The sequence below is a fragment of the Dinoponera quadriceps genome, unplaced genomic scaffold (assembly GCF_001313825.1).
Source record: "Dinoponera quadriceps isolate SergipeBrazil2010 unplaced genomic scaffold, ASM131382v1 scaffold1872, whole genome shotgun sequence".
Taxonomy (NCBI): domain Eukaryota; kingdom Metazoa; phylum Arthropoda; class Insecta; order Hymenoptera; family Formicidae; genus Dinoponera; species Dinoponera quadriceps.
In genome coordinates, this window is record NW_014555944.1 from 822,995 (window position 1) to 848,475 (window position 25,481).

The window sequence follows — 25,481 nt, forward strand, 5'->3', positions numbered from 1 at the left end:
GATATGCAGATCGACGCGAACATTATCAATGCTACGCGCGGCGTAATGAACGTTAATTGCCAGAAAGCGTTGCGCTCGGCCCGCGTCGCTTAGTGCTTAACGCACGCCGGCGAATTCGAGCTTGCACCTGTTGGGAAGGTGTCGCCGGGCCCCGAACAGCCTCGTCGCAAGAGAACGTGCTGCTTTTACGTCGTTACGGAAAGTATTCTAGCCGGTTAATTTTAACAATCGGCAAATATATAAGAAACTCTAATATAATGCATTATCTAACTCTATACAACGTTATATCGCCATATTACTATAAAATACAGTATAAAAAGGTGGGTAAAATGTGTGTGTTATGTACGTATAACACGTATGTTGTAAAAACTAATATGTATCGGGAGATATTATAAATATACGATATGTGATGCGCGTTATATTATAAATGTACATAATGAGTTTATTTTAATCTGAGCGCAGCGGCTCTTTTTTCTTGCCTTCGCCACTAAAAACGAGCGTTCCATGCCGGCGCTACAAAGCGGTTCGCGCGTTCTGGTCGAGGGCAGGAACACGGACGAACAGCTGCTATTTCACCTGTTCGATACATTATTTAAATGCTTCATCTGCCCCGATCTCGAGATACTGCGAGATAAGCGGCCGACGTTTCCTGCTTTCTTATGGCTATCATGCAAGACTCTGAGAGAAGTTCTTTGTCAACGTGCCTTTTTCGTTGATGCCCGTCTGGCTCTTTATTCACCGAGCTTCTCCACAATTGTTTGAGAAATGGTCAAGGACGCCGGAGGAAATCGTAACGAGAGAAAGTTTTATTCGGTATTGTATAAAAATTAAGTACTTCACTGCCATGACGGCAAGTATGTTTCCAGTATAATGCCATACTTGGAGTGACAGCCGATTAAATACAATATCACGTGCGATGTGTGAAACGCGATTCTGAAATTGCGAAATTGAATATCACATGTGTGCTTTCAAGAAAGGCGTACCTGCTTGTTTAATATTCTATATAAATGTAAACATATTATCAAAGTATGTGTTTATCATAAATATTATATAAATATTTCATATTATATGTTAAAATATACTTTGTACTTTTATATATCTATTTATAAATATATTAATATATATATAATTATATTGAATATGTATATATATATTGAATATATTTGATATATATATAAGTTACTAGATCGATAAACATTTCTTTCAAATACTAAATTATATAATCTTTCTCTCTAATCTTTCTCTCTAAATGCGGTTTCATGCAGTATTCAAAAGTTAATCTAACAATTCAGATTTAACGATCTAACGATCTAACGATTTCTAGGATTTGGATTTCAGAATGATCATCCGTCGGTCAATCCCCGCAATTATGGGGCTCATCTTTGTCACGTATTTCTCGAGATAATCCATATCGAGCGATCCGATTTGGTGATTGCGACTGCTATTCTTGAAAAGGATATAACTGTCTCCGCCGGTGACCAGGTAAGATGGTATTACCATTCGGTACCATTGATCATCCACCACATCCTCAAATACCGGATATTCGCAGGCCTGGCACCTGTCGATACGTTCGAACAAATTAAAATCGTCAGTAACTCTCGGCAAAATTGCCGTGAGATCCGATGACCCGTAACGGATTTAATTTGTACTGCAATTTTATCTCTCGAAACGAACCGAGAGAACGAGAGAGGTAAAGTGGAGGAGGAGAAATTCCAAAGATAAAATCAATTGTATAATAGAAGGCTCCTCAGATTGCAATCATATAACTTACAAAAGATGTTAGAGGCCAAATTTGCAGGTGATAATCGCTTAAATTGATCGAATTTTCACTACAAAGCTGCGATAAAGATGAAAGTTCTCACCTGATTTTAACGTTTTCCACGATTCTCTCTCCACCGTCTATTCTGTAAGTGATTTTCAGCCCGGACCAGACCAGAGTGTTTCTCATTACCAGGATCTACGAAGGAAAATAAAATTTCATTCCGCCGCTCGATGCTCTCCTCTTCAGTCTCCGTCCCCGAAGAGAGGCTACTGTTAATGCACGCTTGCGTCCACGCTTGACGTTCTACAAGGCGTTACTTCACCGAGTCTATCTAGGACGCTGGTATGATTTCACAGTTCACCGCGAATCAGAGCGAGAAAATCCGGTTCGCGTCACGTCGTAATCAATTATATCCAAATCTATCGATTTCCTCAGAAAGAGCAACGTTAGTTCTCGTTCGCGACGAGGAGTTTCAACTGACCTTCTTGATGGTCTCTCCGTTCAGCTCGAGAGTATCCCACGTGTTCTCGAAAGGATGGACCGTTATCAGATCGCCGTAGGTGATGTCCGTCGGCTCGAGGCTGGTGCGAATTCCCCCGGCATTCGTACACGCCACCGCCGCGTACGTCCAGTACGACTTGTCGTCGATAGCGTCGACGTACTGTGTGAAATCAATGCCATCTTTAAGCCTCTCAGTCGAATCTCTCGGTTCGAACTCGGAAGAGTACGAGGCATCGCGAAGCAACATCGTACGTACCGCATCCACCATCGCGTCTGTTATGAAATTTCCCAGATTGCACTCCTTGTTGCGACATCGATAGTCGAGCGCAACCCTAGAGCTGCCGATTTTTTTCATAGCCTTCGCGTCCACTTCCTTCTTCCACGGCTCGAGTTCTTTCAGGATTCCCTCGTCTGCGTGTGTAATTAGTTCGAGTGTCGTGTCAGGTGTGTTACATTAATTGCCTCGGTAATGGCGACACAAGTCGGATTCTCGACACACTGAAAGCTCACCTTCCTCGATGGAGTGGTCCAAGAGGATCGGATTGCCGTCCCAGTCGACCACCTCGCCTTGTTCGTCGAACCACACCGTCAGGTTACCCAAGTACCTTCGGTCGGAAGCAGGTAAAATAGGAGCGCGTAAATCATCGCGTTCTCGCGTGTATTTGGTAGAATCGCAAGAACGGGCTCTACGGACGATTCGAGGGAAAATTTCTCGATAGTCGAGAAGCTACATTAAGAACGAAACACTCACGAGAAGGCGCCCTCGTGACACTAGATAGCGGAATTGACCTTCATGATAAGGGACACAATTGACACAATTTTATATCTCGGAATGGCATACTTTGTAAAAGCAGCTGCTTGAACAATAAGGACCGTTCTCCGCGTCTCTTTCTGCGTCACGACCACGGGATACTCGTCCACCGGCTTGTCAATAAAAGGCGGCGTGCCTACGATATAACAGTCAACAACATTGAAAATTATTACATCGATTATGTAGATCCACCACTTGCGGACGCGAACAAATAGCGACGACAACTTTTCGGATTTCGGACGCGTACGAATTTTTGATACCCACGACTTGGATGAATCTCGAATAAATCGATCTTGTGGTTACACCTGTTCGCGTGTAAGCGCAATTTTCGCTGTTTAATCGGTATGAAAGACTGCTTTCGCAGAACCTGTATAGAGAAACGTGTGCGAATGACCGCCGACAATCACATCGATCAGGGGACACTTCGCAGCCGTGACTCTGTCCACGTCCAGTCCACAATGGCTTAATACTATGATAATGTCCACGCCTTTCTCTTTCAACCGCTGGGCTTCGGCGTTCACCGTCTCCACCTCGTCCAAGAACTTAAGATTCTCCGTGCTGGAGATCATCTGGGAGAATCAAATGCACATCAATAAAATTGTCATCTGGGAGAATCAAATGCACATCGATAAGATTGTCCTCCCAATGTCGTGTCTTGCGAGATAGAAACGGGTGAATTAAAGCGATCGGAGAGACACGATCCGATAAATTGAATCGAATATACCACGTTACTTGCTAGATTGTTAAAGAACACGATTGATCGGTTACTCACATTCGTAGTCGACAGGATAACACCAATAATGCCGATCTTCTTACCGTTACGTGTGATGATCGTGCTGTTCTGATATAAATTCTAAAAAAAGGAAAGAGAAAATCAAAGTAGGAAATCAATTTATTTCGGTAAATGGATCTAGACGGAAATTACGAACATTCATTCTCGGCTCTTTGCTGTTGTCAATATTCGTTACTACAACCGGCGCTTTGACATGCTGAAGAAAAGGGACGATACCGTCGATCTTCTGGTCGAACTCGTGATTTCCGATCGTCTGTGAAAATATCATGTATATTGTCATATCATATTAATAATTCTCTCCCTTTCTCCTTTGCCCGTAAAATTATTTACATTTGATCGTATTTTAATGGTAGTCGTAATGTAAATGGTTTTAGATATTCCAATAGTCAGTACTTATACGATGTGCAGACAATATGACAAACGCTATTAAATAAATAAATATTGCAAAATAATACGCAATATTATTATAAATATTATAAATAAATATTGCAAAATATATGCAATATTATTATTATGATATAGTGAATGTTAAATAAGTGAGAAAATTAATCACATAATGCTGTTCTCAAGCGCGACGCGCTTGGCACGGCCTAAGGATCGCGGGACCTTCAGGATAACAATATACGTAAGTATAAGACAAACAAACAAACAATCACATGACATTCAGACACGGATCATAGACACTTCGTCATACGACACTTCCTTGTAAAACATTTATTCGTTACACGGGCGATCATAAGTGAAAGACTGATTTGAAGGAACGGCATCAGAGAAGCTTTAATCTGAAAAGTAAAGATATATTGTAAAGTAAAAATGGTAATACAGAAAAAACGAAGAAAAGTTTAATAGACGACAAAATAACTGAAGGACAAGTGCCTATGAACAACGACGAAAAAGCACACGACGAAGTGACTTGCTACTTTACAGGTAAACGCAACTCGAAATCGAGCAAACGTCGCATGTTATTTTCCATTTTTTTCAAATCTATTAAATTAAAGCCAGCGAATTATATTACTTCGTGCTTGCAACCATCGTGCTGCATTAAAAGTGCCGTTTTAAAGAGAAATATACACATCGAGCTTTCGTATTCCCGATACGTTGACAACGAACAATCTTCCTCGTTGGAAAACTTAGAATCCAGTGGAACTTCCAGCTGCGAAGCTAGTTGAACTTCCGGGAAATATAGTGTGGGAGAACCTAATTCAGGCTGAATAATGTAGGGTCATAGGTAAATTCACGGATAGTTCACTTTGTACTTCCCTATCTGATATTGGATAGGTGAAAAAGTTCGATTTGATTTTCATAATCATCGAAAACTGACTTGTAATTATTCGAGACTTTGGCAGTGACGGACTGATTTTTCCGCTTGGAAACAACAATAAAATCTAATATTCGCTTCTGAGAACTAAAGTTTCCTTTCGCTTTATCTTGACCGCGAGATCGGCCTATACTTAATTACCATGGCGTCCTGCGGCAGCTTATTCAGAAACAAAGCGGTGACGTTCCAACGGTGAAGATTGTACCAGAGGGTACCCTGAAAGTTATCGCCGGCGTTCAGGAAAATCGGATTCGGCCGTTCGCTCATGAGCCGAGTGGCCGCCGTGTAGACTCTGGCGATTCCTCCCACGCAATCCTCCTTCTCCTTGTGACAGGGTCCAGAGGTCGGGCTTGTCTGCTCGAACCTTCGACACAGTTTTTCTGCTCTCAAGAGTCACGCTTCGACGCTCTAACGAGCAGTCGCGATCGCGAAAGCCGCGCAAAAGTCGCACAAAGGGTAACGGAAGGAAGCCAAGGCCACGATTATTATATAATCGCGCTCTTAGCCTTAGCGCATTTCGCGATTTCAATTACCGATCGAATCACTTATCGCGCACACCCGCCGAATGTATCGCACGCTTATCACTCTCGCGAATTAAATCGCTCACCTCGCGTGAAAATCATTCCAATGGATCACAGACAGCTCGAACAGAGCCGTCCTGTTGGGATGAGGGACGTCGTGTCCGGTGAATCCCCAACAGACCTGGCTCAGCAACAGCAGCAACGGCAGCGTGTACATGTTGCACCTGTCGGAAAAGATATCATTATGTTTCGGTGCGGTCTCGGTTTGTCGCCGCGAACACGCGATGAGGAACAATGAAATATCGAGAGATGAGTAAGACACATCGAGACAGACGAAGCGAAATATCGAGTTGCGTGGCAAAACTCTCCGCTTTTTTCGCAATACACTCAGGTTGAGAAGGTCGAGGAGGTCGACTTGAGGAAGACGCAACGAACGCGGCTGAGAAACAATCGCTCGCAGCGACTTCTTCCTAGCGCGACGGTACGTCACGAAGCGCGTACCTACTACAATTCTTCTTGCGCCAATGCGAAAACAGTAATTGTACTCGTTCAACGACGCGATGTCGCATTTGTAGAGCGACAATTACGGCTGAGGTAGATAATTCGGGCGGTAATTGCACAAACGGCAAAATTCAGAGACGGGATAACAAATTATTATTCGCGTTAGACGACGTCAAATTGAACGATATATTTCCCGTAAACGGATCTGGCTGACGATTAATTCAGAAGCGCGCATTAATCACGGACAATTGTAATTCGTCGATATAACCGAAGTACAAACTGTAATTATAATGCGTGGAAACTTACGTAATCATAGGTTTCCAAAGAGTCTATTTTTTATATTTATAAAGGCTATATTTAATCCCCGTTTTTTCGTTTCTCATATCCATCGTTGAAATAATCACCGAAATCTTCAACGTAATGTTAAATTAAATTTAAAAGAGAAAGTATCACACACACATTATAACACATATGTATTTATCCGCCAATTATCGCGGTCGGGAAGCATGCTCGATTTCGCGTCTTCGCGCTCTTTATCGTTGATCACATCGATATTCTAATTAATCATACGATGTGCGCGGTAAAAGATAACGTCTTATTCGCTTTATTGTTAATTATACTAATCAATGTCGGCAGTAATCAGTAAATTATACCAATCAGTATGTTCTCATGTACGTAAACAATTTTAGATAAAACGCATCAATACATAAACGTTTATTTTCAACGAGACAATGTATATCGGTCTGACGATTCCCTCTTTGTTCTATATTTCTGTTATCTCGCGGGATTATTTATTGCAATTCAGCGCAAAAGAAGCTCCTCAATCTTGCCGCGCCGATGATCAATCACAAAAAATAGCTAATCAACAAAGAGAACCTCGCGCGGAGGCCGTTTGTTGAAGTCGCTCGCTCGTGTAAAACCGCGAGATCATTACAAGCGTGAAGAAACCAAAAAAGAAGCAAAAGGAGAAAAACAGGACAGCATAAATCCTGCGACGCGATCACCTCCTTGCACCTTCACTCCCACCAATTATAACGCGCGCAGATATGCGTGACGCGCGAGCTAGGCAGGTGTCACGGGTGCGCGAGCGAGTCCTGAGATAAAATAATTGCGCCCGTGAAAAATTCGCAGTCGGCATAAGGCGGCGCGAGCACACCGAGCGCCCGGTTAATTAACTTCATGTGCGAAGACGCGCGTAACGTAACGGATGGCAACGTGACGTCACGGCGGTCCCGATGAACGATCTCCGATAATTACGCCACCGGATTACATTACGACCTCGGATGATAATCTTTGAGCGAACGATTATCCTCGGGTGAGTAAGGAACGGTGTTTTTACGGCAGCGAAGTTATCGGAAAGATTTACGTAACGATTTCCACGACGGTACGTAAACGCGTGCGATTTGTAATATACCTCGTGTAATATACGTCGTTACTTCGCTCCCAATAACATAACGCTCAGTGAGCATACGTGCCGAATATTCGCGTGGAACTGATGTTCCAAACACTACCACAGCGGCTCGTCTCCGCTCCTTCCGTGAATGCTGATTATCGCGGCTCCCCTACTTCACCTGTGATTACAAAAGATTTCGGCGCGCCTCGACGCGTCCCGGCCGTCGTCTCGCTCTCTCGAGACGCATCTCCGGGTACGTCGATTCCCGGGATCTCTCTCACTGTTTAGAAACACACGATGCGCAGAACGAAGCAGTAATTATTACAGCTTTGAATATTTGCGAAAAATGAAAACGTTTCGATTAACGGCCGAATCAAGACGGAGAATGCTTGTATTTGCCGATGTTCGAAGTGTGTCCGACCACATTGTTGTCGCGATCCAGTTTCTGATAAATCCATTTTTCTCCCACTTTCATGTCGCGAAGGTACTCGAGATAATTGTTATTGCATCACTATGTATTTTCGGATATGTACAACACACACAGTGAGATAATTTCTCTCGACGCCGCGTATCGCCCACGGCGACAAAATGACCCACATGATTGAATTATCTGAGCTATCTCAGGTACAAGCTGAAGCTGGGAAGAAAATTGAGAACTGTTTAAATTCAAATAAACAGTCGTGGAAAAAAACTTATGCCACGCAATAATATACCTGGCTGACGTAAACCGTACTAACGAAGACAGGGGAGCAGCACGATAAGTAGTTAAGCACATGGAGTGTGTCGTCCACTTTTATCTGTGCTCCGTAAAAATGCTTATCGCCAAATAACCGACGTGTAATCTGTCACAAGTTACGTCGATGCTATGGAAGTACACTATCAATTAGTGCCTGGCCGAAATCACCTTTTTCAGTTTCGGCCGAAACCAAAAACGAATATTAGGTTTCTTTTCAATTTCGACCGAAACCGGAACTTCAGCGGAAATTTTACAAAAGTTCAAAGAAAAGATGGAAAAAGAATTTCATGATGAATTTCATGATAAATTTCATGAAAACGTACATTTATAACGATGTTTCATTAAATTATAATACGTGTGTATGTGATGATTTATTAAATTTTATTCAACGCAACGTTGAAGATTTCGATTGTTTCGTTGGATATAATTGGATTCTGATTTTCAGATTTCCCGAAGTCTTGCATTTGGCGCGAATTTGCAATTCCAATGCGACGCATACGCGACTCCTGAGTATACGAGCGATGCGCTTATAAATCGGAATCCCGACTAAAGTGGAAATGAATAATTCGAGTGGATATTCCCGATATCTGCGACACACACCTGTCTTCTATCCGGGCATCCATTGAATAACTTTGTTGCGCGGAATCGCTTTATAAACCGCGAATTTGCACACGATGAATTCACGCGAGGAAACCAGTTTCCTAGTCTGTATCACGATCGACCTGTCGTAATTCATAACAGATATCATGTAAACCGGCAGAACTACCTAAATGACTACCTGAGGAAGAAAAAAGAAAATATTCTTGTTAGCATATCGTAGGTAGTAGATACGTGGAACGCGCGACGAACGAAATCTAACAATTCCAATAACGGCCGAAGCATTCCGATAAACCGACGTATCTCTCCGTCGCTTTTAATTACCTATACAAATTTATTCGCGCTCGAAGAAAAAATCAACTCGTACACACCGGCGACGACAGAGGCGTGCTTGCGGATTGGCGATTTTTATCGTGAAAAGACGTGGAAAAAATCACATACACGACGTCTTCTAACTAACGTAGAATCGCGCCACTTCTCTTCGTCGATCGAGATGATCAGATATTTCGCGACGAGTGGTACCGTACGCGAATCTATCGCACGGAGATACGGATAACGCGCGCGGATTCGCGCAGAGAAGTGCGATTTTGCGTTTCCCCTGCGGACGAACTTCAAGATAAAGCGCGCGGACGTAATGCTCGCAAACGACGAAAACACGGCCGCAAATATGCGGCCGGAATAAGCCGCCTCGATTTACGACGAGTAATGAATTTATTTCTCACGAACACGCACAGGACACACGGAATACGTAACCACATCACGGACATGCGAGAGAACGAATAATGAGTATGTGACGAACAGAAGGAAACGATGCCAAGGAACTTACTGAATGGTCGACACTCTGGCTCGCTGACAAAATTACAAATCTACAGTCTTTCCACTTTCTCGGTAGCCGTGGTGTGTCAACGGTGAACTATCTTAACGCAGAGCACATCGGGGTGTCAGGCGTAGATTTACGTAAAAATTATCAGAATGTCAGCATCTATCATCGAAGATAGAGAGAATGATCGACTTTGATATAAGATCTTAATTCGGAAGAAAAGAGAGACGACCGGCGCCAGAAGGCAGACTTAAGCGCTCGAATAACTGTCTAACTGCCAAAAATGACACGACTGAAGAGTCGAACTTGAGTCCTGCCGCAGAAGATGAACGGACCTCTCGAAACGTGACGGTCTTTTCAGCTTCAGATAGTTGTTGGCGTATGCCTTTTCACACCTACATCCGTCCGCCTTCGGGTACTGATCGGACCTTCTCTTTTGAAAACGCTGTCGAAGATACAATACCCGGCTCTCGTCCAGACCAGTGGGTGGCCGGTCGGCACCAAAGCCCATTACTCTTTGTCAAAGTTGTAATATTGATCAACACGCGACGAGACTGGCGAGTGATGCATCGAACCTAAATAGCGTCGAGATTAACGGGAATTGTAAAACAAACATGTCTTCTCGCTGGACATTTGCCTGACGATTTAAATGTTACTTACTTTTCAACAAATTAGACGGTCGTTAGGTCTGATGAGTCTTTCTTACACGTGTTGGAAAACAGACTCAGCTGGTGAAAATTAGAACACTTAGCAGGGGATAGTAGTCAGTAATCATGAATTATCACTTGAAGAGCTTGAGACGCAATTTGTAGAGAGAACGGGATCAATAAAATTATTAATATAAAATAGGCAGAAACGATAACGAGGCTACTTGGAAACACCGCATCTAAGAAACGTCTCAGAGACATCTGTTAGCGTCTCAATGTCACAAAGACTTCTTTAAAGCATTTAAGAATGCTTGGTATTCCCTGGAATATCGGTTAAAACAGCTGACTATCGAAATCACGCATACAAATTTCGAAATAATAACAAGTACTTATCGATTTCGATAATGAATTATTAATTAAAAGCGATTAATCAGTTTATTTTTCTTCTTTCAAGTAATCTAAGTTATCTTGAATAAAGAATATCTTCTTAATAATGATGTTAAAATATACTAACATCATAAATATTACAAAAATTCATTATCATTTACTCAAAAGAAGAATTTTTCTCTTTTCAAGAATATTATAAATAAATAAACAATCTTAATAAATAATAAACATCGATAGAACAGACTTTATCGAAGAAAGGTTAAATACAATTAATTTGAATAGATAAACCGAAGTTTTAATTTTAGTCTTTTAATTTAAGATTTTTGATTGAGGTATTAAACTTATTACAGAGTTCGGAATATATTTTGAAGAAAAATTTGATGCTTATGATAAACTTGTGATATATTAGTGTATATATAAATTTATGAAAAATACTTGAAGCAAGTATAATATTTACTTTTCAACGCAGTATGTATTTTTCCGTGTGTACCATTTTTGTGTTTAAAACCGTAAAGAGAATATAATTGAGGCCAAAAATAATTATAATTTCTCTCGGTTAAATTAAATATCGTACTGAGAGAACCAAGGTACGCACTCGCTCTGTGCGAGAATTATATCTTTCCGTTGGCATCTCCAAGGAATCTCTCATCGAATCTCTTATCGTCCACTCACGCATACACTCACAAACGCATACAAATTTCGAAATAATAACAAGTACTTATCGAAATCGAAATCGATAAGTACTTGTTATTGTCAAAAATCTTAAATTAAAAGACTAAAATTAAAACTTCGGTTTATCTATTCAAATTAATTGTATTTAACCTTTCTTCGATAAAGTCTGTTCTATCGATGTTTATTATTTATTAAGATTGTTTATTTATTTATAATATTCTTGAAAAGAGAAAAATTCTTCTTTTGAGTAAATGATAATGAATTTTTGTAATATTTATGATGTTAGTATATTTTAACATCATTATTAAGAAGATATTCTTTATTCAAGATAACTTAGATTACTTGAAAGAAGAAAAATAAACTGATTAATCGCTTTTATCCGCAGTACTTAATATTTTGCTCTGTATAGTAGCAACACGTGTGTAAGATCACCATTGACACTATAGTAACATTTATAAAACAATTGTTTCCCTGACTATAATTCTTCCATTGTGATGATTATAATTATAAAAACCTAATATTTTTCTCCGAGTGTTATCTTACGAACAAGTTAGCACATACCATTGTCAAGGTAATAATCTTATGACGACGAGCTCGTTATTCTAAATCACGCTTACGCCATCGTCCATTTTGAGAATAGAAGTTATCTGAACAGTGAAACGACTCACAGGTATGTACCAACACTTTGACAAACAAGCGCTCCCCACAAAAATGGAGTAAGCGAGCGTATCTAAGTACTCTTTCGAATGCTTTTGATTATTTTATCTGAGCGCTTGTCGAATGTTTTCGTCGAAATTATCTCAAGTCGGGGTGTGATGAAAACACGACCCGCGATAGAAAACCGCGATAAGTCTCAAACGCACGATGAGTATATTTATGACAAGGAATTAGCCAGATAAGCGGCAGCGTCGATTAAATTCGACTCTCTTATTACATTCGACTATTCTTCTTCTTATTATTCTCCCTTCCGCTCCTCATCGTCTCTCGACCACTTTCGGTCAGAAAATTGCCAAGGCGTGCAAACGAGGCCCGGCGAGCTGAGCGTTTCCCGACGAAGCGTGCTGGTTCAAAGTAGCAGAAATCTCGACGGAGAAGTCGGAAAAAGGAATCCGGTGGGGCCCGCACGTCGGCAGCCGTCGACGTCTGTCATATTCAGTCGACCCCGGTCGCTCGGCAAAATCGGCTCGGCGTCTCTTGCTCCGCACATGTATTACAACTCGCTCGAAAACACCGCCGTTGCCACCTCCGCCGCCGCCTCCACCGCTGTCACTGCCATCGCCACCGCCGCCGCCGCTGCCGTCACGATAACACGGAAGAGCAATTAATACGCGTCTGCTCTCGTAATTATGCCAGTATTTATCAGCACCCTTCGCAGTCAAGTGACGGTAGTTGGTGCGTTAACTCGGTACGTTGCTTCTTTCTCTGTCTTCGCTTCGGGCCGTTTAGAATTAGAACGCTTCGAACAATTTTCGGCAAATTTCTCGCGCGCGCTACTCGATAGAACGTATCCCCGGGAAAAGAATTTCTCATATATAATTATATATGATTATATTTATATTTACATATAATCATATATGAAAAGGTGTTAATTAGAAGATGAGAAGATAGAAAGTATAATTAAGAGACCGGAGGATAACGAGACGACGAATATGAAAGAGACGGTGAGAGGATGCGATCGGCTCGCCGTAAATGTGCGATTCCAAGTTATCTCAAGATCTCGTCACGTTGAAATTACAGCTTACATTGTAACACAGTTTAGCATAGTTGTTACGCCGGTCGTCGATGGCGCGGTGTGGGTATTACTCAATCTTTGGCACCGGTCGCACCGACTGGCACTGGTGGCGCATCGAGGGGTATTAAACGGGGGATTACACGTGACGTAATGTTATAGCTCGCTCGTTTTCGTCGTTCGTGCGTTCTCTTGCGAGATCTGGAAGGCCGGAATTAAATCCCCGCCTCGGGGATGACCAAGTCACATTGTAGCCCGGATACTGCCGAGTGGGCGAAAGGGTGTCTCAACGCGCAAACCCCGGAGGAGCTGGTAATTCCATTAACCGTTTCCCCCGCGAAAATTAGTCAGGCACGGTGCCAAGCGGTTCGGCCGGATTGATTACTCGCCCTCGAACCGTCTGATCTTGAAGCACGCGTGATTTTACGAGCCGTTGCGTTTCTTGGCGAGCCCGCCGTGTGTTTCGAAACGGATCGTAGTAGCCGAAATGGATTTAGATTCTCGCATATTTTATGAATGTCGCGCCTCGAACGCGGCGCAAACGAAAATATATTCTCGCGCTTTTGATAACGTGTGCACGCTTTTCCGCGTTCCCCGCGCGGCTTCGAAGAGTCTGCGTGAGATCGAGCGTGCGAGACCGAGAGATGTGGTCAGTGAAATGAAATAGGATGAAGTGTGTCTTACGTGTTCTTACAGATGTCGAATCGCGCCAGGTGCAACGTGGTAGCTCGTCGGTCTTGAGGAAAATGAGATAGTTTGTGCCACCGTGTGTGGGAAAAACGTGTCTTATCGGTGCGGCAAACAAAACGTAGATAAGAAACGAGGAAAACTCGTAAAAAAAAAGAGTGGAAACGCAAGTAACAAGCGAGTAACAAACGAGCGTGTCGATGGAACTGATCGCCAAGTATTGCGCTGTCGCGCTGTTGGTATTCGCGAATGGGATCCTCTCGAATCCCGTTTTGAAGAAGGATGACGATTTCACCATCAGGATCGTTCACACGAACGACATGCATGCGAGGTAAACTTTGTCTCTTACTATCGGAAGAAAAAGTAAAATCGCGCGCTCGACTTTCACCGATCGGGTAAACGGGCAGCTTATGGGAATGTAACTTATCTAAGCACTCGGTGTATCGCGCGAGACAATAATTACCGTCACCGTGCTCTGAGACACGAACGTTAAGTTAGTTGGTCCATCAAACCACTTTCTTAGGAATCCTTTTAAATTTTAGCATATTGATGAAGAAATACTATCTATGTGTCTGTAAAGTTAGAAAAGATTGGCCATTCGGAAGCTGAGATATTCGATATTCTGAAGGTGACACTTTTTATATGTGTGCCTTGAGGTTAATGTCCTATTTTGAATTTCTTCCAAATCACATTTAAGATTTTAATAAAAAAAATTATTGCGAATTATACGAAAAGTTCAGGATTTTTTGCCATTTCTTGTTTTAAAGATATGGCCTTAGAAAATTTGCAATTAATAGTAACTCCTGCAATATGAATATATATACATATTTAAATATTTATATTCCGCTTTCTATACCTTGAAATAATTCCTCACGTGGAAATAAAAATAATTTCTTCAACTGGAAATTAAACGCCGCCTAAGTGTTCTCACATGGGGATAATTTCACGAGAAATCTTTCTCGTTCTTTCGACATCGTGACTCGCGTATCTAACGCATCGCCTGATCGCCCGCAAATTATACGTTAGCAAGTGACACGTTTTCAGATTCGAGGAAACGTCGAAATTGTCGACCGCGTGTACACCGAAAGACTCCAAAGAGGGAAAGTGTTACGGAGGCTTCGCCAGAATCGCGACCTTGGTACGCCAAGCGAGGTCGCAAAGGCCGACGATCTTCTTGAACGCCGGCGACACTTATCAGGGAACTGCATGGTACAACGTTTACAAATGGGTGGCGCCGGCGGTGTTTCTAAATCTCTTGAAACCAGACGCTATCGTAAGTATAGATTTAGAATCAGATTAAGCAAAATCTCTTGAAGAGGCAGAGGGAGAGATTTGCCAATCTACATACCGGCGATTCTAATTAAGTTTATACGTTTATTACGTTTAAAGAAATTTAGTTATCAGACTTAGTTTTTAGCTGTGGGAGATGAAAACTAGATACAGGAATAAAAAAAAATTAACTGAATTGACTAAATTTCAGTTGTATTATATGGACAGCTAATTTTTATCCATGGGAGTTAGTTTTCAGCTGCGAGATATAGATAATTCTTTTTTCCATGTATGAGATCGTATGATCTTATCGTCTCCCATTGCATTTCACAGAAATTTTAATTGAATAAATTCAGAGTTTGGGCAACCACGAGTTCGACGACGGTGTCGAGGGTTTGATACCGTTCATACAAAACGTTACATTTCCCATCGTAACGTCGAATCTGGATCTCAGTAAACAGCTGAATCTGCGAGCTACGAAGCTAAAGAATAGCACAGTCCTCACTGTGGGCGACCGGAAGATCGGTGTTATCGGTTACCTGACACCTGAAACGAAGATCCTGTCGACCAGCGAGAACGTAATCTTTAAAGACGAGGTAGAATCCATCCGGGAAGAGGTTAAAAAGCTCAAGGATCAGGGTGTCGACATTCTCATCGCTCTAGGTCATTCCGGCTACGAGACCGACAAGAGGATCGCCAAGGAAGTCGAGGACATCGATCTGGTGATTGGCGGTCACACGAACACCTTCTTGTATAAGGGTGACCCACCGGATTCTGAGGTACCGGAAGGTTATTATCCTACGGAGGTGAAACAGAAAAGTGGTAGGACGGTCTATGTCGTTCAAGCGTACGCCTATACCAAATACTTGGGTAATTTCTCTGTGAGCTTCGACGCTAGCGGAGAGGTGACGCACATCGAGGGAAACCCGATCCTGGTGGATTCCAGCGTGGAGCAGGTAGGTTTTCGAAGTCGTGTGGAAGAACTGGTTGTAAATGCAACTGAATGTTGATGAATAAAAATAGTATATAAATTATAATACATATACTATAATACATATAAATGTTGTGTGAAAAAAATTATATGTAATTTATATGTGTGTATTGTATGTAAAATTAATATGTGTTTATTATATGTAAAAATATTAAAGAGTTAAAACATAAAGATATATATAATACATATATGTATACTGAAGGAAAAATATCTAAAAAATAAAAGATATTTATTCGGTGAAGATATTCCAATAACATATTTATTTAAATCTCTTTAAATTATTTTCTTCAAATAGGATAAATATATTGTCTTCATGCAAAGTTACACATTTAAGGAAATATATTTTCTTATTTCTTAAAATTTTTCTCAAAAACTGATATAAGTAAATATGTTATTATTACTCACTGAATATTTTTTTTATGTTTTAGATATATTTTTCTCTCAATGTATATACATTCAAAAAGCATATATATTATATGTAACATATATAATATATTCTTCGTAATCCTTATCGCAGGCGAGAGATGTCCAGGCGAAAATAGCCGAGATGAGAAAGCCCATCGACGATTTGATGACCAAAGAGATCGGGAAAACACGAGTGCTCCTCGACGGAGATAGCAAGAACTGCAGGCGAAAAGAATGCAACTTGGGAAATCTGATCTGCGACGCTCTACTCGATTATGTAAGATCTCCCATCAATTCAACGCGAATCGTACCTTTCTGTATCGCGAAATATTCACAACTCGAGATTGACAATTCATTTTTTCTTGTCTTCTCTGTTCACAGTACGCCAGTGAATATTTGTCTAAGAAGGGATGGACGGATGCTGCCATTGCAGTTCAGAACAGTGGCAGTATTAGAACGTCCATCGCCAGAGTGAAAGATGATACGGTGATTATAAAATAAGTTTCTCTTGTTTTTTTTTCCGACACGTTGATTACTCAAAGTAACTTTCATCAAAATTCAATTCAGCTAATCGATGAGTAATAATTAGAATTGCCATCCTCAATTTCCAGTTTTATAAAACTTGTTATTCAACAATAATCGAAAAGTTCATAATTTCTATATGTGTTAGCAAGATAGAGCAAGTAACACTTGACCGACGGCAATTTTAAATCATTGATTAGCTTAATCAGAGTTTGGTGAAAGTCATTAAGCGAGTTAAGGCGCCTTAATTCATTAGATACCATTAATAGTCACGTTTTACGCATAAATTAATGAAATCCGACGGAATCACCGAATCGATCACCAGTGATCCTCATGAACAACGTGTTAAGAATGTCACCTCTGCAAGACACATCGAGCACAGTGTTGTACTGTAATGTCACGTTGCAGGTCACTAGAGGTGACATCATAAGCGTCTTGCCTTTCGGCAACGTGATCCAAGTGGTTTCCATGACGAGAAAGCAGATCCTTTCGATGCTCGAGTGGAGTGTCTACAACCTCGAAAACCGGACATCCACCGGCAACTTATATGGCGCTTACCTGCAATACGGAGGACTGCAGGTAATTCAGAAACGCGGAAACAAATCCGACGAAGATTACGTGCAATCTCCGCCAAATCAACTTCTTAAGAATAATATACAACAATATTCCGTAATATTTAATTAAAAAAAAAAACAGTCACATATACTCCGCACGGTGATTGTCTCTTTTCTTGGCTTTTGTTTGTTAAAAACTCGTTTTGGCTTGATGAACAAACAAAAATTATGGATTAACAAACGTGAACAAACGATCCTACTGCATTATTTAAGAAAAAACACTGTCAGATATGCTTCTGACGGTCATTGTCTGTTTTCTAACAAATCTGATAAAAACAGACGAAAAACAAAATCAGAGTTCTTTACTTTATGAATATTGTGTTGTCAAGATCACTGTTACGTTCTGCTTCTTTGAATCTTTCGTTTTGTCCTTAAAGAAGCAAATTATCGAACATGATTTCTTGCGATCAAGTTTTTGAAAGGGCTCATAAATCGAGTAAGAAAAGTGTGAACTTTTTTTCTTAAAAGTGAGGTGTTCCTAAATAAGTTAAGAGAAGTGAGAGAAGCGAGTCGCTTCCGTGCCTGTTGGTCTTCTAATCTGCATTTATCGGGACGCAACTTTCGCGAGCAAATTCGGACACGTTCGCGTTATTTGCAGGTGACCTACGACATGACTCAGCCAAAGAACTCGAGGGTGGTTTCCGTTCAAGTTCAATGCGCCGATTGCCAGATACCGACGTACAGTGATCTTCAGGAGAATGCCACCTACAAGGTCCTCGTGAACGATTTCATGGCGAACGGCGGAGATGGTTTCCATATGCTCGAGGGCCTCAAGTCAACTTCCCTCGGTACGTTGATACATTGTGATACGCGTCACCTCTAACATTCACTTCGCAAACGCGAACCATTTTTACCAGCGGGCGAGAATAACGTCGTTTATCGTGACACCGTTGAATTTTCACAGGCGTCACCACGGCGGACGTGGTGGAACAGTACTTCGAGAAACGCAGCCCGGTACACACAGGCGTCGAGTGGCGAATTTCATACACAGACTCTTCAACAGACTCTTCAAATTTCGTGTACGCACAAGAGATGTTCCCTAAGCAGAAAGGAAATCACGGGACGACTGTCCAACCGATTGGCGTGACGATTCTCTTGTCGATCATTTCGTGGCTGTTAGCGAGATAACGGGGCTAGAACGTTATCAGCTGCGACGACTAAAAGTAACCCAGTGTGGCATTGTTCGTATTTCCCTATGGACAGTAATGCCTCCTACGATCCGACTACCTCAATATTATCTGCGAGTTAACATAGTTTTGTATATCCTCCTTGCATCAATATTCACTAGTGTGCGCGGAAACGTGTAGGCACGCAGGAATAATCACATAACGAAAAAGCGACAAACTTACGTGATAAGCTTAATAAACGCAATATTTTCCAACGCAGTCTTAGTTTCTCGAAAAATATGTTATATATTTAACAAATGTACAATGTCATCTCAAAACATTTGTGATATATATATTATTTCGTAATAATACTTTGTCAAAAACTTTCTCCCACACTTTCCCTCACACAATGAGGCAAACTAGTTTCCTCTCCGTGTGTTAACTAATAATATTAGAAACAAAGAAAAAAAAATAACGTTCAAAAAATTCTTAAAAAATAAAAAGGTATGTCTATAAAGTAGCACTTGTGATCGATTGAGCAGATGACAAAATATTTCGAGAACCTTTCTTTTTGCCCTTTGTGATTAAGAGTCGTAAAATTAACATGGCAATGTTATGCAACCAACAGCATAGTATAACAATAGTGTATATGTAACAGTAGTGCAATAGCGTACCTGATTATCCTTAAAAGTTCACAAAAATCGCGATAAAAAATCGCGCGACCTCGATGGGCGTCGAGATCACGGCCCTGGAACACTCTTTATACGACGATTCTCTCCGGTATTAGCCTCTCTCATCGATCTCATCGATTCTGTTGATTTCCCTGAGTTCCCTACTTCGCACAAGCGAACTCCTCTAGAAAATGGCACTGTGTTCAGGAGATTAGATCAAAGCAGTCTTACGTCTCGATGCTCTTCGGTTTGGCATGAATCCCGTTTGTGAATCCGCGTTCGAAGGAAAGAAAAAGAAAGGAACGGAAGAAAGGCGAGGACAAAGAACGACTGACGTACTGAGTCGAGAAAGTTTACGAAATTCGTGTTCGCTCCAAATTTTCCTCCGTACTCAGTCGTATGAGCTCTGGCGGCCGGTAAACGCCGACTTCCGTGATTATGCCGGCGATGAGGTGCGCCGGTGTCACGTCGAACGCCGGATTCCAGCACTGTATACCCGGCGCTGCGATCCTCTGCTCCTTGATGTGCGTCATCTCCCGTTCGGGCCGCTCCTCGATGACGATCTGATCGCCACTGGCTATCGCGAAGTCTATGGAGGTGCGCGGCGCAGCCACGTAGAAGGGAACGCCGTGATGTTTCGCGAGGATCGCGATCTGCAATCGAACGGGATACATGGAATAAAGTACCAAGTGCACAGGGAGAAGCGACGTTTCCCAGACGACGTTGTCGATCGCCCGGGACACGTTTGTTACCTGATAAGTGCCGATCTTGTTGGCGGTGTCGCCGCTGGCGGCGACCCGATCCGCGCCCACGACCACCGCCGTAATCTGCTTGCTTTTCAGCAGCGCGGCGACCATGTCGTCGCAAATTAGAGTTGCCGGTATCTTATCGTGCACCAGCTCGTAGGCGGTCAGACGGGCGCCCTGATTGTACGGTCTCGTCTCGGTGCAGTACACATGATCTGGAAGCAGACAGCAAGTTGGAGATAAAAACGTCTAACGGCACTTTGTATCTTTCCTTTGCATCTGAGCAGGGGACCTGAGATAACCGGCCGGACACGCACCGAGTTTCTTCCTCTTGCGGAGCGATCTGATGACACCCAGAGCGGTGCCGTATCCGGCGGTGGCGAGGCTGCCGGTGTTGCAGTGCGTGAGGATCCTGATAAAGCTGTCCCCGGGCACGCTGCGCAGGATCTCGTCAGCGCCGTAATTACCGATCGCCTGGTTGTCGGCCACGTCTTTCTCCAGCATGGCAACTATGGTATTTATGAATCTATAACGAGGATTTTCAAAGTGGAGTATAAGAATGCCTCTCTCTCTCTCTCTCTCTCTCTCCGCCTGTGATCCTCGGCGCCGGACGCCGTGGACGCGTTTATATATGCATTTACCTGTCTTTCATCTCGCACGCTGTGACCTTGTCGTTCTCGCTGAGGCTGTTGACCAGCGTGATAAGCTCGTCGGCCGCCGTCTTCATGTTAACAGCGGTCGGACGCGCCGACACCAAGTAATTCAGCTTGCCCTCGACCTCGTGACGGAAGCGTTTTTTATCAGTGATATTTTCAGGCAATATCTCGGCTGCCAGGCTGAGACAGCCGACGATAGCGATGGCTGGTGCACCTCGTACCTACGCACACGTTCGTTACATTGTGACGGTTACGTTGGTGAGAGATACACGCGCGCGCACGATCGTGTCGAAATATCTTCGCATAGCCAGTGGTGGAAACATTGAAACGCTCGTTTCCCCGATTAATTTTGCAGTGCGTCCCTGTCCAATGGGATAATTCGCTTGCTGGTAAATCTCAGGAAACGTATTCTCCTATTGGACGCTCGATGCGCTTTGAAATTCGTCGCGATGAAAGTGTCGCGACTTTTTTCCATCCCATTCTCCATTATCTCTCTCTCTCTCTCTCTTTCTTTAGAATTCCGCCATTACATGCAGAGTGTTTCGTAATTATTTTTCGCTGATACGGGCTGTATTCCGAAATAGATTTGGTCGATAAAAAAGATGAAATTGGCAATAATAATTACTGATGCTGCACTTCGTATCTCCTACCAGTAAATCAGCTCTTAGTATATGGACAGTTAGCCAAACACTCAAGAATTATTACAAAAGAAAGGTAAATCAATTGTGAATTAACTGAAACAAGGCAAAAATCATAATATAATAATGGAAGGATATATTTAATTTAAAAACATTTTCAAATCATCCGGTAGTTCCTCTTCTAGCGACAGTGACGAAGAATTGAAAATTACTTTATTCAATAATGATAAAAATGAAAGGAGGACAGTCCGAAAAAAAATTAGAAATTATTGAGCATGTCGCGCGTTCAATATAATTTCCGATTTTTGAATCTCAATCGCCCATTCATCAAAAGCTGATTTACTGAGTGGGAGACATGAAACCGCAGCACCCGGTAATTGTCATTACTGCCAACTTCATCTCTCTCATTGGTGGCCAATCAAATCTCTATTTCGAAATACGCCCATATTCGCGTCGAAATAAATCGCGCGGACAATTGTTCTCATTTATCCCGAAATTCGTCAAATTAAAAAGCGTTGCAATCTTCCCGCCACCGGCCGCACACATCCATACGTCACGCATACACCGACTCATTCCTGCTGGCACATATATATCTGTGCGGCCACAAACGGCCCCGGCAAAGCAAACAAATGTCGTGCGCTGGATGGCAAATGTAAAAAAGACACAATGTCGTGGTACAATGGTAAATATTGACAATATATTGAGAGGTTTGATTAAGGCGCGAGAGTAGGGGGACCAGGAGGGGGATCGGGGAGCGGCGTGCCGAATCGACGTTCGATCGAGCGAGACGCGTCTCGCGATTATCGCGAAGCGTTAGCGAGACTGGCCGACGAGGTTCCGCGCGGACAGAGATCACCCGGGCGTTACCTGCATCTTGTTGATCGCGTGCCAGCCATCCTCCACGCCGCTGATGAGGACGGAGCGCGTGGTCTCCGGCAGCAGCGTTTGGTCCAAGATCTCCAGCCTGCCGTTGTCCCAGGTGATCGCCTGCAGCGTCATCGCCGAGATCACGTCGTGAGTCGCACGCGCGAGACCGACGAGCGTGGCCGAGAATAAGAGGGAGTCGACCTGGCCGGACGGCGAACGACGGCCTTTGGATTTTAAAGAACGGAGCCGCAACGCCGGACGGCATTGATCGGAGCCGGGGGAAACATTGTAGCGCGGCGGGCTCGACGTGAATCGTCTCGGCGACGCGCCGCCATCTGCCGGCGCCGAGTCGCAACCGCTCTCTCTCTCTCTCTCCCTCTTTCTCCTGTCTCTCTTCCGTGCCGCTCGGCTCCAGGCCGTCGACTTTCGCTTCTTCATCTTCGCACAGCTCGCTGCCTCCTTCTCGCCGTCGGAGTGTGCGCCAACGAGACGCGGGTAACGTTATCTCGCCGTTGCGTAATGCTGGCCGATAGCGGCAGGGCGAGAGGCGGCGGCGGTCGTCATCGAGCTCTTGGAGTCGTCGTGTTTTCGGGATTCGTTCCAGCCGGAGCTGATAGCCGCGAAGGCTGCGAGGTAATTGCGCAAGGCGACTCGATTCGCTCCGATTCGCTTGCGTCGAATATGCTCGTCTCTGCGACAGAGAGAGAGAGAGAGAAGGGGAGGGAGATAGATGAATTTATCGTGCACTCAGGAAAACTTCCTCTCAAGCGCCATTTTAGATACAAAATAAAGAATAGAGGAAAGAGAGTTATGAGAGTAATTCCCTGGACGGAAAAGTTACCTGTGTCAACAGCCTCGTCCATTAAACGAAGCGCCCCCTGAAGATAGTTGTCCGTCCATCGATAGGTCACAATCGATAGATCGCTCCCGAGCGTTCGAGTACTCGCTTGAACAAATTGGGAGCGCGCGTCGCCGCTCTAATTAGACTGATTAAGAATCTTTTTTCCTTATCTAAATGAAGCGTCGAGAGAGAGCCCGGAGAGAGAAGGGAAAAGACGAGGTTTTATTCTTTTTTCATTTATCCGTAATTACGTGAGTAGAATAATCACGAGTCTGCTCCGGTCTCGCCTTATCAAGGGCGTAGGATTTGAATTTTTCAGCCCCGGCGTCGTAGATTGAAACACGCCGCACATATCGTGCAACGAATACAGCTATTTTTCTTTCTTTCAATCTCTATATCGTTAACTATTGTATATCTTTCCGTGGAAATCGATACGAACGTTCTCGATGAACGGCGCGCGTTCGCGCATTCAAGGTGTCATAAGGAGCCGGCATCGCGCGAGGCTCATTTTTCGAAAGCACGAATCGTGCTCGCGTCACGTAACGCGTAGAATTTACCAACCGATATTACCATCGTCGGCGAGAATGCGAAGGAGAATCCGGCTAAGCGAGCGATTCAGCGGAGAGCAGTCGTCGAGTCGCCGCGCGCGCTCTCGCGCAACGTTCGCGACTTATTTTCGCTATTATTTTCGGCGAAATTGCAAATTCGCGTGTAACGCACGTAGAACGGCGTTGCCCGCAGCATATCCGATGGATCCGGCCGACGATTTGACTTCCAGCTCACGTCCGCCGTAAAGTCTGGCGAGGAGGCGCGCCGCGAAGACGGCGCGAAAACGCTGTACGTTCGAGCACCCGCGCACTACATCTTCCTATCTCTTCTTTTTCTCCGGGCGACGGAAGCGGCGCCGGCCCGGCGCTCGAAATCGCCCGTAGTCGTAATTTCATTTATCGGACGCGGCGAAATTTCGAAGTACAAAATGTCGCACGCGCGCGTTTCTCGAGGAGAGGAACGCCCCGCAAGTCGCGCGATAAGAACTCCTCTCAAACGCGTTATCACTCGAAAGGGAGGATTAATTTGCATGCTGATACGTGAACGAGGCATTTTTCAAGTGTGAGTATCGCATCAAGATACCACTGAATCGACCTGATATATTGAGAGAAAAAATATCCAAGAGAAATGATAAATATTTGTTCGGTGGGTACTAGCAACATAATTTATACTTGTACCAAAATACGTATATTTTTGCAATGAAAAAATGTTTTTCAAGCGGGCAAATATACATTTTCTAAACCTGCAGCTTCCCATGAGAGCAATTATTTATTCTATTTAAACAAATGAATATAGATTTAAATAAATATGTGTTTTCAGTACCCACCGAATAAATATTTTATATTTTTAGATATTTTTTTCTCTCGCTGTAAAAATAGGTGAATTACCAAATACTGACAGAATTTTATTTCGCGTTATCCAGTAAATATGTTTCAAGCGTTTCCAGTCTCAATTTTCGAAAATCAGAATTTCACGATTTTGTAGGACACTTTTCGTGACACCGACTTTAACTGCATTTTACACAATCTCGTATTCTCATTTCGGAGAAATATTCGAGAACGCAACAGACTTGTCCCTCGATGGTCTTACCTTTCGTCTCATTCACCGGCTGCGCGGTATTTGCATATTTCGCATACGCGCAGACGTTATCTGGCGTGGACGTCACGGCTATTAAGTGAGTTTCTTTCGACAATACGTGCAGCAAACAGCGCAAACAGCGGGGGATTCGACATGTCTGGAGCCTTTCTCTCTCTCTTTCTCTCTCTCTCTCTCTCTCTTGCAAGATACGGATCGCGAGCCGAGACGTGAAACATTATCGCGCCAAATATAGAAGCGAGATCGCGCATCGATATGCATCGAGATAACGCGAGAAATTCGCGAGGAACAGCCTTCTCGGGAACTTGATTTCGCGTGTATCCCACGTACCGTGGCCGAGCTGGACCCGAATTTCTGGCAAAGTCGATGTGACGAATTCGTCTTGCACCTCAAGTCCAAGTCCTAAATCGAAATTTTGACGCTACTTTGACGTTCTTAAGATAGTTGGCCCGCCAAATCATTTTCTTAGGAATCCTTTGAAATTGTAGCTACATATTTGAATATTTATATACCACTTTCTATGTGTACATCTATTAGCTCAACTGACGTATAAATAAGGCATTAGTATGGAAAATAAAAAAATAACAAATATCTCTGTGTTTGTAATATTGTGTGTATATTTTTCTCAATTTTGCG

At 43.1% G+C, this 25,481-nt stretch overlaps 4 protein-coding genes and 1 long non-coding RNA gene across 8 annotated transcripts in view; 2 read left to right on the forward strand and 3 right to left on the reverse strand.

Moving 5' to 3' along the window:
- Positions 1 to 1,187: 1,187 nt before the first annotated feature.
- On the reverse strand, positions 1,188 to 12,466 carry LOC106745918 (apyrase). Of its 4 annotated transcripts, none has more exons than XM_014621922.1 (12): positions 12,394 to 12,466; positions 5,793 to 5,930; positions 5,327 to 5,549; positions 4,004 to 4,120; positions 3,847 to 3,927; positions 3,442 to 3,643; positions 3,105 to 3,210; positions 2,774 to 2,868; positions 2,520 to 2,674; positions 2,244 to 2,423; positions 1,863 to 1,957; positions 1,188 to 1,558 (listed from the first exon to the last, which is right to left on the reverse strand). In XM_014621922.1, the coding sequence occupies exons 1-12, from the start codon at positions 12,435 to 12,437 to the stop codon at positions 1,321 to 1,323; spliced, it is 1,674 nt and encodes a 557-aa protein (XP_014477408.1). In that variant the 5' UTR covers positions 12,438 to 12,466; the 3' UTR covers positions 1,188 to 1,320. The 4 variants fall into 4 exon arrangements, with proteins under 4 accessions (XP_014477408.1, XP_014477409.1, XP_014477410.1 ...); XM_014621923.1 differs by lacking the exon at positions 12,394 to 12,466 and adding an exon at positions 8,937 to 9,323; XM_014621924.1 differs by lacking the exon at positions 12,394 to 12,466 and adding an exon at positions 7,622 to 7,675.
- Positions 7,308 to 13,972, forward strand: LOC106745922. Its single transcript, XR_001374567.1, has 3 exons — positions 7,308 to 7,522; positions 12,462 to 12,864; positions 13,885 to 13,972. It is a non-coding gene; the product is annotated as an uncharacterized LOC106745922 (long non-coding RNA).
- Positions 13,973 to 13,986: 14 nt separating this feature from the next.
- LOC106745917 (protein 5NUC-like) lies at positions 13,987 to 19,254 on the forward strand. Its single transcript, XM_014621921.1, has 8 exons — positions 13,987 to 14,206; positions 14,920 to 15,148; positions 15,501 to 16,100; positions 16,653 to 16,817; positions 16,922 to 17,026; positions 17,471 to 17,641; positions 18,275 to 18,464; positions 18,581 to 19,254. The coding sequence occupies exons 1-8, from the start codon at positions 14,076 to 14,078 to the stop codon at positions 18,802 to 18,804; spliced, it is 1,815 nt and encodes a 604-aa protein (XP_014477407.1). The 5' UTR covers positions 13,987 to 14,075; the 3' UTR covers positions 18,805 to 19,254.
- A 535-nt stretch (positions 19,255 to 19,789) lies between these two features.
- Positions 19,790 to 22,816, reverse strand: LOC106745921 (methylthioribose-1-phosphate isomerase). Its single transcript, XM_014621940.1, has 5 exons — positions 22,361 to 22,816; positions 20,841 to 21,076; positions 20,517 to 20,725; positions 20,206 to 20,414; positions 19,790 to 20,106 (listed from the first exon to the last, which is right to left on the reverse strand). The coding sequence occupies exons 1-5, from the start codon at positions 22,796 to 22,798 to the stop codon at positions 19,807 to 19,809; spliced, it is 1,392 nt and encodes a 463-aa protein (XP_014477426.1). The 5' UTR covers positions 22,799 to 22,816; the 3' UTR covers positions 19,790 to 19,806.
- A 91-nt stretch (positions 22,817 to 22,907) lies between these two features.
- The window catches only part of LOC106745919 (sex determination protein fruitless-like), a 70,117-nt gene continuing 67,543 nt past the window's right edge, over positions 22,908 to 25,481 (reverse strand). The window contains exons 5-6 of the mRNA XM_014621937.1: positions 23,202 to 23,306; positions 22,908 to 23,051 (exon numbers count right to left, since the gene is read on the reverse strand). Of these exons, the coding sequence (XP_014477423.1) occupies positions 22,921 to 23,051; positions 23,202 to 23,306 (236 nt within the window). The 3' untranslated portion in view covers positions 22,908 to 22,920. The remainder of the gene's footprint in view (positions 23,052 to 23,201; positions 23,307 to 25,481) is intronic.

Bases quoted from the DNA above. Each gene is read 5' to 3' on its own strand.
- LOC106745918 (XM_014621922.1), bottom strand. From the start codon at position 12,437: ATGAGGAGCGGAAGGGAGAATAATAAGAAGAAGAATAGTCGAAT. The intron at 4,121-5,326 runs GTAATTAAGTAT...ATATTTTCACAG, and splicing joins AGCTGCCGCAGGACGCCATG to ACGATCGGAAATCACGAGTT. The intron at 1,958-2,243 runs GTCAGTTGAAAC...TTTCCTTCGTAG, and splicing joins ACGGAGAGACCATCAAGAAG to ATCCTGGTAATGAGAAACAC.
- LOC106745917 (XM_014621921.1), top strand. From the start codon at position 14,076: ATGGAACTGATCGCCAAGTATTGCGCTGTCGCGCTGTTGGTATTCGCG. The intron at 15,149-15,500 runs GTAAGTATAGAT...GAATAAATTCAG, and splicing joins TCTTGAAACCAGACGCTATC to AGTTTGGGCAACCACGAGTT. The intron at 16,101-16,652 runs GTAGGTTTTCGA...TCCTTATCGCAG, and splicing joins TGGATTCCAGCGTGGAGCAG to GCGAGAGATGTCCAGGCGAA.
- LOC106745921 (XM_014621940.1), bottom strand. From the start codon at position 22,798: ATGAAGAAGCGAAAGTCGACGGCCTGGAGCCGAGCGGCACGGAAGAGA. The intron at 20,415-20,516 runs GTGCGTGTCCGG...GTCTGCTTCCAG, and splicing joins CCGCAAGAGGAAGAAACTCG to ATCATGTGTACTGCACCGAG. The intron at 20,107-20,205 runs GTAACAAACGTG...GTTCGATTGCAG, and splicing joins ACAAGATCGGCACTTATCAG to ATCGCGATCCTCGCGAAACA.